The sequence below is a fragment of the Bradysia coprophila genome, assembly GCF_014529535.1.
Source record: "Bradysia coprophila strain Holo2 chromosome X unlocalized genomic scaffold, BU_Bcop_v1 contig_185, whole genome shotgun sequence".
In the NCBI taxonomy this organism is placed as follows: domain Eukaryota; kingdom Metazoa; phylum Arthropoda; class Insecta; order Diptera; family Sciaridae; genus Bradysia; species Bradysia coprophila.
The window spans coordinates 406,057-419,365 of NW_023503305.1; the positions used below are offsets into that span (position 1 = coordinate 406,057).

The 13,309-nt window shown below is 34.5% G+C and overlaps 1 protein-coding gene across 1 annotated transcript in view; it reads left to right on the forward strand.

Moving 5' to 3' along the window:
* LOC119068518 overlaps positions 1 to 11,470 on the forward strand; it is a 156,957-nt gene extending 145,487 nt beyond the window's left edge. Inside the window, exon 9 of the mRNA XM_037172124.1 lies at positions 10,395 to 11,470. Within this exon, the coding sequence (XP_037028019.1) occupies positions 10,395 to 10,498 (104 nt within the window). The 3' untranslated portion in view covers positions 10,499 to 11,470. The remainder of the gene's footprint in view (positions 1 to 10,394) is intronic.
* Positions 11,471 to 13,309: the final 1,839 nt, after the last annotated feature.

Below are 13,309 nucleotides of genomic sequence, written 5' to 3' on the forward strand. Positions count from 1 at the left end.
AGGTGGAAATTGAAATTCTTTTACTTCTGTTACTCTCATTTCACATAGTCTTTACATATATATATAGACGACCACTATAACCACAGCGAAAACATATTTCCTGCAATGGAGATGAAAAAGCTTCGGTGAGGAACACGTTACGTAGCTATTCAATTTTTATATCATCGCAAGGAGTGTCGATTCAATATTATTTTAGTTTCTATCACCGTTTCCCAGTAAATGCTTCACATTATATAGCTAAAGGTCATTCCACATACTCTACGGTTATGTTTAAAACTGAATTCAAATGATTTCTGGAGGAAATGTTTTGTGCATTTTTCACCAACATAAAACTGCCACATAAAACACATTAAACTTGCAGATAACATGTTGTGTATTCACATAAAAGCGCCATTCATACCATTGAATTTTCTTTGGAATTAAAATGTACAACAAATTTTGTTGAAACGATTCAATTTACCATTTACAAGCATGATCGAAAATTGTGACAAAATAAAGTGACGACAGTCTGTAAACAAAATGTTGGTTAATTATGAATGTTACACAATGTTGATTTAGGATTGGTGAGCAAAGTTGTACGTAACATCATCCATAAAGACGTCGGTAGTTATTTCAAAGTTGTACTGTAAACTTACGTACGTATTGTTTTTGATGAACAGTTTTCGCTAGTTAATTGATTGTTGAAGTTTGTATAAAAAAAACATCGCGTAAAGTATAATGCGAATTCCGTTAAAATATTATTTAAATTCCCATAATTTCCGAAGTGAAACTAGTAAATTTGCATTACCAGACATCATAAGCAAATGATTGACTGAAAACGGAGACTGGAGAATGAATTAAAATGTTGGGAGTTCGTATAAGATTCAAACTTTTGATAGTCGTGTTGACAATCTCGTTCTATTTGTTTACGAAGTTTCTTCATTGACTTTAACATCTCGTTTGCAAAGTTTTGTTAGTCCCAAAATCTGTTTGACTTTTTTCCCGCACCGTCAAAACTGTACAAATAAATGGTAATGCGGTGGTCCAGAAGCCGCGAAAAACTTATCGTTTTTTTCCTGGAAAATGGTAAAATTTATAGTTGCATACAGGAGCTCTAACACGGAATGTTTTCTCTTATTGTCGAAATGTGTGCTAAATGTTCCCCGTTCTTCCTGTACATTTCCATTTTGTGGTGCGGTGATATTCTTAGCTGTAGACCTAATTTCAAACGAATCACTAATTAGAAGAAATGCAATGCCGTTGTGAAAAGTTAATTTTTTCTATACGATGTTCACTTGACCTCTTCTTTTAGTGGTTTTTTTCCATCATTGAGTCACGCACAATGATATTCAAACATTCAGTTACACACTGATAAAGCATTTGGGAATCAATCATTCAATCAATAAATCATTTTATTTATAGTCAACTTAATCCAAGCAGACTTAAAACATTGCAAATTACAAAGTTCAAAAATACAAGAAAATAGAAATCGTCAGTTAAATTAGGAAAAAAAATAATTTTCAATGAAAAATTAATAGAAAAGTTAGTAGAAAAAATTCGTCGTCAAAAATTGGCAAAATAGGCAGGCCAACAACTATTAATTATTAATCTATTATCCCACTACTAAATTAGCCAGTCAATCGGAAAAAGAAAAATTAGCCAGTTGGTTCCCGAACGAAATAATAAATTCGACGAATCGTTAATCTGAGACAAATCGACAACTGACTTATCTACGAATCGCTTGATAAGACACACCTTTGGCCAGAAACCGGGTCTGGTGATTCTTTTCGCTACTTTGTGACTGGTGGCGATTTTAAATGAAACGAGCGTGAGCGTTGATCAATCTTTGCTGTGCGGAATCAGACATTTCTATTGACTTGAATCAAAGTTACGTATCCCAATGTCACGCGCATATTCAATAGTCATCTCTGCTGTTTGATTTGAAGAGAATTTCGTGCACGGCAGAGTAAAGTAAACCAGGCAGGAGTGTTTGATTTGACTAGGAACCTAAATTATTTAGAAGCTTTTGTGTTTTGCGAATAAATTTTTTAAATTTATGTCAGTGTTGGATTAGGTTCCTTATTTGACATTTCAAAAATGAACCGTTCCTGCCTCGTTTATTTCACTCTGCCGTTATTTCGTGACATAGAACTACAAACGATTTTTCCTCAAAATTAAAATCAAATTAAAAATGGCAGATCCGCTCAAGTTTCGGGTTAATTCTAGTGTAGTCGTCACATTCCATCATGTCTACCAGGCAAAAGATCAAAAAATTTTATCTGCCAAAAAGGGCCCCTAATATCCGACTTTTTCAAAATTCTTCATAAAAATGTAAACAAACGACAGCTGTTAGGGACCGTTCTGACCAGATAAAAAATTTTCAACTTTTGCCTGGTGTAGAGCCTTTGGTTCTATAAAAACCACCGAATCTTGGGCTCAGTATTTTTCTTGCATTACCACCAGTGTCTATTAGAGATTATTAGAAACAGTACCTGTGGGTCAGAGCATGTATAAATTAACTCACTATTGTCAATACAATTGTCATCAGCTTAGAGTTCTAAACTGCATCTGCTATTTACCGTAAATTTACAGGAGTCGGTAAATGCAATCACTAGTGTTTATAAGCTTTGGACATTACACGAAAATAGCACATTGTCTACATCAGTATGCTACATTAACTACACCAGAATCGTGCAACTTACCTTCCGGTACTGTACTTTAATGTCCACAAAAGAGATATGTATTCTGTATTGTACTGTAACGGTTGAAACGTTCGAGACTTTTATCTGTGTGTTCTTATCTGAAACAACGCCATATTCCGCAACTTGTTGCATAAATAGCAACGCTAACGTTACATAAATATTAAATCAACAAAATGCTCATCGCCGCCTTCAAATCGAAACCGTTAATGAATCTTTCGGAATTGGAGTGGTTCTTTAATAATTTGCCACCGAAAAAAAAAAAATATTCATGAGAAAAATATCAAAAAAAGAAAAAAGAAAAGATAATGAACATCTTTTAACTAACCTAACCATTCACCTCCACGATATATACTTCATAACAGCAACTGTTAATGACCCCTCACTACAACCAAACTTTTTATATTAACATTTTTTTTTCTTGCGAATTATTCAGAAATTTAATATTAAAATGGTATACGGTAGGAATTTTAAAAATGAAGTAAGCTAAACGAATAAGCCAAAGATTCTATGAATATATACATTGTATATCTACGTAGAGCTTTACACATTCTATACTCTTCCAGGAAGAAGAGGATGTTGTCCATAAAATACGACGCTTTCAAATTAAACTATTTGATCGTTCCCCTTGGATACTAAATTCATTGTCTACACTGTGATGAAATGCTTAATCGCCTCCCCCACTTCCAGTCGAACAGCATATAACGTATTTTATAAAACAGATCGCAAATTACTTGCTGCATAGATTGCGAAATAACGAAATTGCGGAAGTTAAATGATGTATAGAAAGGAAGGAAAATATCGGTAAATTATATGATTCAAATTGCTATGAATACAAACGGAGATTTTTCGTAGAACAAAAAAAAAATTCTTCTTCTGCATGTATAAAGCCATTGGTGTAATACATAGCACAATCGCATCCAATCAAAGTTTTACGGAATAATTTTCTGCTTTCTTGTTGAAATTAATATTTTGCTTTGTGGCGACTTCGGGGGTCATTGGATTTCTGGGATCTACAGATCGTGGTGTAGGCCAGAATACTTATATTGAATTAAGTTGTATACAAAAGCGCAAATGATACAGAGAAGGGGAAAAAAATAACCCGAAAATGTAGTTATGTCGTGTTATGTTGTGTGTTAGTGTGTGATGTCTGTTCAAAGTTCTTACCATCCCTTTTATGGGTTGTTCTCTTTTATATCTATCAATATAAAGTTTTAGTTTTCGAAGTAAATAGAATTTTGGAGTTTCACTTATTTTTAGGTCTTCGTGTGGTTATAAATGCTCTTTCACAAGAGCATTCATTGAGACTTCTGCAAATTATTGTCTGTAATAATCCCATACAAAACTTTTATCTGGCAGAAAGTTTTTTTTTGTTACTTTCGTTCTTTCTTTATTACTTGTAATAATATTTGTGACATGCAGCATCTGGCAATTTTATTAATAAATGTTTGGTTACTTTTACGAGAATCTAAGATCGATTTACTTTTTTTTTTTCGTCTTCTTCTTCTTCCTCTTCGTCATGTCCTTTTCTTTCGTTTTCTGCTTCCATTAATATGTACGGTACTCTTTTGATGCTGTTCGAATTACACGTATAATTGAATTTGCAGTCTCAATTCTTCTTGTTGTAAGCGAAGTGAAACTTACATATACTAAAAAAAATCGATTAGACAAAAATTGAACGAGAAACTCAATGAAATTAGTCTGCACATGTTGGCTGTGTGATGGACTGTGTGTAAAGTTACTTAAGTGGAATAGATGGCATGATGTAACGTTATTTTATAAAATTATTAGTGATGTGAGATTACTAATTTTCTTTCGATAGAAGAAGATTCTTTCCAAGAAACACATCTCTTGTTTATCTTTACTGTAATATTGATGTTTTAGCGTCGAGTGCGAACAAGTCAAATCAATTTTTTGTGAAAGACTTTAAAGCTGAAGGTGGTATGCTATATGAATTCACTTGTCTGCTATATACGAGATATGACTGCAAATTCTCCCACAAAGAGTTCTGACAAATTCGTTAGAGCTATTCCCTTCATTTTATTTGTACTGGATTGGATATACGAGCGTATATCCCAATCCAGCATATCAAGTATATTTGAATATATCCCGTATATCGAGTATAATCGTATTAGTTTGACAACTGCCACCTGGAAGAAAATGATATTTTTTACGCGACGGATTTTGATCAAACAAGATGCCAGCGTGTAGCGCGAGATCTCAGGAGTCCGGCAAGGTAATTAGTTTTTTAATCAGACCAATATCTGCTGAGCGATAAGACTTTGGAAAAAATCTTTTTTGCACATTGAAAACAACGTATTGGACGTTGTAACAACGTTGTTTTCAATGTGCAAAAAAGATTTTTCCCAAAGTCTTATTGCTCAGCAGATATTGGTCTGATTAAAAAACTACGCTCGTATATCCAATCCAGTATAAATAAAATGAAGGGAATAGCCCTGTTGTACTTACTGCTGTGTATGTATAACCCTCCTTAAATGTGTGATACCATTTGATGCTTGTTCTGTTCGGTCCTTATGTAGTTTGTCATCTGCCTGTTACAGTGAATTTTTTTTGTATAAATATAGTCTGCCCGCTGTAGCAGTAACAGATATCATCTTTCAATAATACCTGAGACCGACTCTTTGGTATTCCAATTAAAGATCTTTTGTATCGATTTCTAAAATTTTCTTCATCGTCAAAACTGGGTGTGCTAGCGTCTAGTATACGGACAGAGGAAAGTTTGTGAGAAGCAAATTGGACACAAAAGAGACCCAACGTGAGGCCTAATTGTAATATTTGTATAAAGTTACATAGAATCAATTAAGTAAATTGATTACTAAATTAAACTTGGTTCGATGCAGAATTATCTTGCCCACAAAAGGGAAAAACCACAGTACCCCTCTGACTGATTGAAGATTTGGTCACATCCGGTAAAATCCATTACAGAATATTCGGTTGAATTGTCTTTGGAGTAGGTTTTGTTGTAGAGTGCACCGTGCAATATTTCGATCTGTGTTTTATGAAATTTTACTGTACTAGGTGATAACCATTCCGTGAGAATCGATTCCAAAAACCACTTCCTGTCCGCAGAACGTCTGGACAGTTTTTTTTTTAACTTTCTCTGCTATATAGAAGGACCGCCTCGACTTGTATCAACCTGATCCATTTTAGGTCAAATTTTTGAGCGCTTAACTTAACAGTTCATGTATCGCAAGAATAAACAGGGATTAGGGTTGCATAAAGTATCCACGCGCTTAGTGTGAAAACAGTGGATGTCAGATAACTATGGGAAAATTAACTAGTCGAAACCGAAAATTTAAATTTGCGATATTGTTGTTGTTTTTGAAGAGTACAAACCAGATTTTGCACTGCTTTCTGTTTCTGGAGTTATCGTTCGATGGTTGTAAATAATGGTGTGGGCTGGCTCGTGTTGAAACGATCTGCGGTTTTGAGCCAAAACACCATATCACATTTGAGTCTCGAGATCTGTAAGCTTTTTTGTACTCCTCTGAAATTTTCCACTTTTCCAATGGAATCCAAAAGAAGCTCAGAGCTTTCGAACGCTCTCCAAAGCACACAAACAATGCGACACGGTGTTTTGGCTTAACATGCCCAAAACATCCCGTATTCCACCACCGCGTTGGAGCATTACTTCCGAGTAACAACATTTTAAAATAATTAGTTCGATTCAAAGAATTTGAAAGTTGTTCATTTTCCAGTGAAACAGGATGATGGTGTTACGGCAAACGTTTCGAGTCTCAATAAATGGGAATCACAACTTTAATTAGTTCAAAAACAGATTTCTCTTTGGTATTTAAAATTAATTCTTTTAAATTCCATAGTCAAACAAAGAAATAATGGTGTGCTGCTGTGTTCATCGTATATGATGCTCGTTTGAATAAGATCTGTAAAATAGACAAAGGAAAAACGATTTTGTAATGACTTGTCGAGGCTGCATGTTATACATACAATCAGATATTAAATTGAGGATTTACTTGAAAACACTTCTGAAGAACCGTCGACCACAAATTCCTCTGCATCTGTTATAGGGAGCGCACTTTAGCCAGCATTCTCAGAGTTCTATGAACGGCATAGAAAATATGAAATTCCAAGTGCATAGTTGTTACACCTTCAACCATCTTCAAAAGGGATTTGGTTAATTGGCTAAAACTCTCTGCAACTGATTGCACAGACAGACGGAATGCTTTCAAAAATCAAAATTTTCGTTTCATCATTGCTTTGGAATTGAAAAGGTTAATTTCCGAATTTTATTTGAGCTCTGACTTCATGAAGCATTTAATTCTAGATGTTAGGGCATAGTTCATTTCATTTAAACGAGACTTATTTCAAAATGAATACCAATTCATCAGTTTTGCCATTTCATGGCGATTTCATGGCATTTTGAATTTAAATAAATATTTAATAATATAATTCCTTCAATTAACGGAATATGGCTCTCCACGTCCGAAAGGAGTTGTTCTGATTCATATGCCATACGAAATTCAATTTTTTTTTGCATTTTCAAAAGATTAAATGAACATCGCAACCCATTGAATTTAATATAAGTTTTTCGGGTTGGTCGAATGCGGTCATAATAGAAATGATGGTGGACTTCAGATTGAGTTGTAAATTTATTCGGAAGCTTTAACGAATTCAGAAATTCCGTTGCGAATTGTTATCTATAAATTGGTTTTCGTTTATATGTGCCAACAAATGAAATTAGCGCCCTGCTGAATCCTTTCTGATAACTCATGAAACTTTAGTAGATTTCCGCTCATATTCATATTTTACCCCTGTACTCTATAGCCATTTGGTAATACTTACTTCATCTAAATTGTTTTCAAAAGCACTCTTAGGTCAAGGAAGTCTCCAGAAGTGGTCGTTCTCCCAAACATTCTGAACCACCCAAGAGCCGCTTCTATCCATATTCGATGGAGCACTACTTTTAACGTTTCATTAATTGACAGTGTCCGATAACTTTCAACACCGCACCAGCATTAGCACTGCACTTAAGAATGACATGCAAAGTATCTTAGTTGCACGAACATCTTTTTACAAGTGCCAGTCGACCGTATGATAGACTGTTCGATTATGGTAATTGTGGTTCGGAACTACACATACGCAACTGCTGTTGCGTTGTTTTTGTTTTCAAATATAATTGTTACTAAACAAAGTGCCGACGGCACTGCCGTACAGTCGTCATAATAGGACAATAACCTTATGACAATATATTTTAGAGAACCAATCTTTTAAATCAGAACTGCAGTCTAATCTGATGCTGATACAAGCATTATTAACTATTGAACAATGGAATTATATTATTATTATTTAAGCAACTAGCCTTAACTCATAGTCCAAAGCAATTATTATCTGATGAAATCCATTCATTTTCCTTAAATATACTTCCGACATGGTTGTGAATATCACTATTCTCAAAATGCACTTTTCACGAAATTGTTTGAGACTTCTCAATCCACTTTTTGTTTGTGTGATTGTTAAACAATTTCTTGTCTACAATGATAGGATAATTTATGGCTTTGCTTCGTCATGAACTCAATCAGTCAAACAACCCATAAAGGGTGAAGGTGACGCAGGGGCCTTTACTAAAAAAAGTAACTGATATGGCTGGTGGTGACGCATTTTGCGTTGGAACTTACACAAAGAATATTTTCACCCAAAAATTGCAATATCAGTTATTTTGTATGGAAAAAGACTCAAGGACTTGCATCTCTTTTTTAGGCGATTGGATAAAATGGAACTCAAAATCGTTTATCAACAAAATTTTCTCTGCAAAATTTTCCACACTCAAAAATGAGATGTCAGATTGTATTGGTCCCTAGAGCCAAACCTACCGTCAAAAAATTTCTTTGATCGGTGTCGTTTGAAAGCTGAGGTCAATTGCAATCAGGGAAATAGATTTTGTTTGTCTATTTCTTTTCGGTTAAAAAGGATTGACCATCGAAGCAATCTAACATTAAGCCGGGATATTGTTATTGATGTGGCTGCATTCCCTCAAAACACTCTGTATAAATTCCTGGACATCATTGATCTGGGGCCAATTCGAAAATAACGCAAACAAAAGCGTTTGTTTGATGAAAGACTTCAATAGCAATCAAAAATCAAAATGAAATCTTCGTTGTTCAGTAGCACCTAAACTTTGTTTCGGTGACTTGTATATAGACCATTTTATTTCTGAGAACCCTTTTCTTCGGCTTCTTTGTATACCATTTCATTCTGCGTATAGCTTTTCTCGTTGGTCATGGCACTTATACAAATTGAATGTTCGAAATTAAGAAACGTAATTGTTAATGGCAACGAACCATTCTGCAAAAGTTTGTAAATCATTTTTTCAGAAATAACAATCAATGCTACAGTTACCTTTGTTACGTTTACTTCGTTTTTATTACGAAACGAGTTTTCTTCACATTTTCATTAAAAAACAAATTACAGTTATTGCGATTTCTATTCAAAAAGTTATACTGTGATAATTGGTTGTATTTCATTACAGCTACAGAATTTCTCTCATTTATAACCAATGGTTCAATATTTCAATAAAGTTCGATTAAAAGTTCAATAATACAAAATACCATCCAACTACAAAGATCAACAAAATTTTAAAGTTCCGGAAACTTCATTTTTCTTCCATAGCAGTGTTGCTTTGTTGAGTTAAAACACACAACTCCAGCGAAAATTATATCTTTCTTCCCAGTATTCAAAAGAAGCTATAATGAATGAGTATTTATACTCAATCTTTGTCTGGTTTTTGCTAGTTAAAGTTGTATTAGATTAAGTCCATTGCAAAAGTGTACCACATATTTAGCAAAATTTTGTATGAACGAACACTCCACCGCTCCAATCCATCCAATTAAAATCCAACTTTTGCCTCCTCAAACTTTTGTTAACACTTCCTTAATCCTTTTATAAGTTTTCTATAAAATAGACCAAAGCTGCAGTCTGTGGTGAACAAACCGAAAACCCCGAGTAAAAATGTGTCCGTGTACGTATACATTAGCTGTGGTATTGCTGTGATATTCGGTTTTTAAGGGCGTTTCTTTATACAACAAGCATCACTTCGATTGTAATTGATAGCTGGGTTTTCCAACTGAGAATCGCAACTTTTACATTGTATGAGCATTCGATTTAAACGAAACATTGTCGCATGTATACGGAGCAAACGCCTGGCACAGACGTGGCATACATACCTTGAGTTATAACCTCAGGACGTGTAGTCAATAATTCCGTTTTGAATTCTTACAGTATTTTCCACTGTCTGTCGGAAGGTTTTGTAAGACGATTTCGAAAAAGTTTAGCATTTTCATTAGAATTTAATTTTCTAATGATAAAACCCTGTGTAGTAGTTTCAGCGCTAAATCCCTTTATAATTAAATAATAATGTCCTGACGAGTCATTACAAACATGAATCGGATTACGTTACAATGTGCACTGTGCACACAAGCACACAAGATTTCTCCGGGAAATCTTCAGCGAACGCTGATAAATATATATTTAAGTGCTAAGAATAATTTATTTTCACCGCAAGCGTATAATCCCTTTTTAAGTAATTCAACAATTTATCATTGCGTTAAAGTGCACTCAATTAAACCCGAGAAAAATATACAATTCATGACTCCTCTCTTCCATTTCGACGATTTTTTTTTCATATTAAATTAAAATATTTTTTTAATTTAAATTTTCTATTCATTATCCCTTTTGCAGTTACTTCACCCAGCTCTAGTGGTCGAACCGCTTCAACCATTTATATTATGTCAATTACATCAAGTCTCATATGCATGTTGTTTGTGCGAACGGTGTTGAGATAGTGTGGCTATCACCGTGGAATTGAGTGCAAGTGGAGGATGGAGAAACTTTTGGTGAAACCATGGATATTATAACCCGAAATGATTTAGTGATTCCATTTGAAAAACAAAACAAAACAAAAACAAAAAAATAAAAAAAAAAATGACGGAACAGAGAGTTTTTGTATATATTTTAATGTTGAAACGATTTAGAACATAAAAATGAATAAGCAGAGAGAAAGTTAATTGGAAAAATATTCGGATAATGCTAATCAAATATGAATCGTGTGTTAGTTTACGATAAAACCGATTCAATTCAAAAGAAAGAAACGAAACGATAGTGATCGTTTCTCTTATGACAAGCTGAAAAGATAACTAAAAATTTATTCAAATTCACGCCGTAAGTGCGCCACAGTATTTTACCCGTGAACGACGAAATATGTAAACCACAGATCAACGCTCCGTTATATGAAACAGTCGCCAATGACAACACTTGAACGCTGCGTTACGATAGAGTTGACAGTGGCAGCAATGTCGAGAAGTTTCAACTTGAGTTGACTGAAACTTTGGTTCTAGTGTTAATTTATTTGTAAGCCAAGTTGGGTGGTGGGAGAATTTTTCCCTATGCGATAACGAAGAAAAGCTTCCCACTTCGATCATAAAAAGTGAGGATTAGGACAAGTTTGAAGCGACATCGTAAGTTGTAGCTTTTCGACGTTTTGTCACCCAGGCAATTCGTTTGTCCTTTTTCATTTTGAATTTTGAACACACCTACGGCGTGAATTCGGGTAGAGCATTTATTTTCTCACACACACATACACACTCCAATTTAAGTGTAGAGTTTACTATCCAAAAAATTTATAAAATGTGAAACTATATTAACGATAAGTGTTATAAGATCAAAATACAGCCAGTGGCATTCAATTTTGTGCATGACAGAGTAAAGTTAACCAGGCAAGAGCGCTGATTTGACTAGGGACCTGAATAATCTAGTAGCCCTATATTTTTTGCGAACAAAATTTTTCAATTTGTGTCAGTGTTCATTTGAGTTCATTTTCATCCAGTGTATTAGGTCCCTTATTTGACGTTTCGAAAATGAACCCGCTCCTGTCTGGTTTATTTTACTCTGCCGTGATTTTGTGTCAAAGTTTGCATCCTCTACATTATAGCTAAACGCATGCGTCTGGAAAATTTACCGGCTATTTGTACGGCTGATCGGCGGATGTAAACTTCGATACGAAAATACGTAGATAATTTCAGGCGCGAATTTATTCATTTTGCAACGAGCTTGCAACGAACACATGACAGTCTCACAAATACTGATAATGTTGAGATCAACATTTGAGCTTTGAGAGTGTTATAGAATCATTCAACAGGTGATAAGATGACTATTTTCAATTAAAAAGTTTGCTGAGTACATTAGAAAACCGAGCTTTACAAGAATAAAATTCAATTTTCTTTTGTCGTAAAGTGCGGCACGATATACAGCAAACTTTCAAATTCTCCCCTTTTGTTCCAAGTGCAAATTATTTTTGGAGTTTGGACATGTGTACGAATTCAACGACACTTTGTCCTTATTTTTTAAGTGCTGCCATGTCGTTCAGCAAAGCTGAATAAGGAAAAAGATAGAAAGGAAGAAAAGGTGGTGACGGCACTAACTTCTTTGTGCGAACGTAGTGAAAGAGAATGGCCTAATATCTTTCTTTTATTTTTTTAATTAATAGCTTGATTGCATATAGGTCGTGCCGCGTGGTCGTGCTGTGTTATGCAACTGTTGTGTTGTTTTGCCAAACAAGGTAAGCGATTCTTTGTTGACTTAATGTGTTTTTGTGAACTTTCACCGTGGATTTACATAGCAACGTAAAAGTGACAGATGCAATGTTTTTTAAATACTGCAACCCGAAATTTCATTCATAAAATTAAAATTATGAATGAAATTTCGAGTTGCCGTATGAGAAAATTTTTGCATCTGTCACTTTTACGTTGCTATGTAAATCCACAGTCAGTTTACACAGTTACTGTTGCTTCAATCGGCAACGTAAGCGAAATATCTCGCATCAGAAACACCAAAATCCAAATTTTTCTCTTATGACAACACTAAATTTCATTCATAACATCTGTTCCGACAGCAAAACTCATTTGATTCAATTTTTTTCACCAATAGACAAGAGCTAAGTCCTTTCGCGTTGCAACTCAGCAAGTTGTGTCAAACTCGCTTACGTCGCCATGTCGAGCTGGAGTTACGCAAATAAAAAGTACAAAACAAATTCTATGTCTTCTGAGATGTTTTTTGCAATCGTGATGCTTCATTCTAACACACTTAATTTTCGATTAAAAATCACCAACACCAGTAAAGTGAAGTCGAAGCAACATAGAATGATTGAACTGGCGAAAACACCAATGTTTCAGCTTTCATAACGAACATCTGAACCCCTTTGCCGTGTTTACTACGAGCCTATGCACGAGTGGTTAGCACTTGTGAATGTTATACAAATGGTTCAAATGCTCGCTGTGTAAATTTATATTCGTTTTCCAATCACTTTTTACTCAAATTTAAATTTTAAACATTCCAGTTCAACACATAAATTCAAAGGCATTTAAAAGCTGGGTAAAACTAACAAAAAAAATCAATTCATGTTGTTTTGGTTATATGGAAGTAGTGCATAGCCTCTAATAAAATGGCGTTCCGCGCTACTTATCCTATGTTTTTGTGATTATTTAGTTTGTGCAGACTATAGTGACTATTAGGCAAGTTCGACTTCAGCGCCATCTTCTCCATCTATTGAATGATTAAATCGTTATAAAAATAGTGGACATTGTTCAAGATAAATGTTT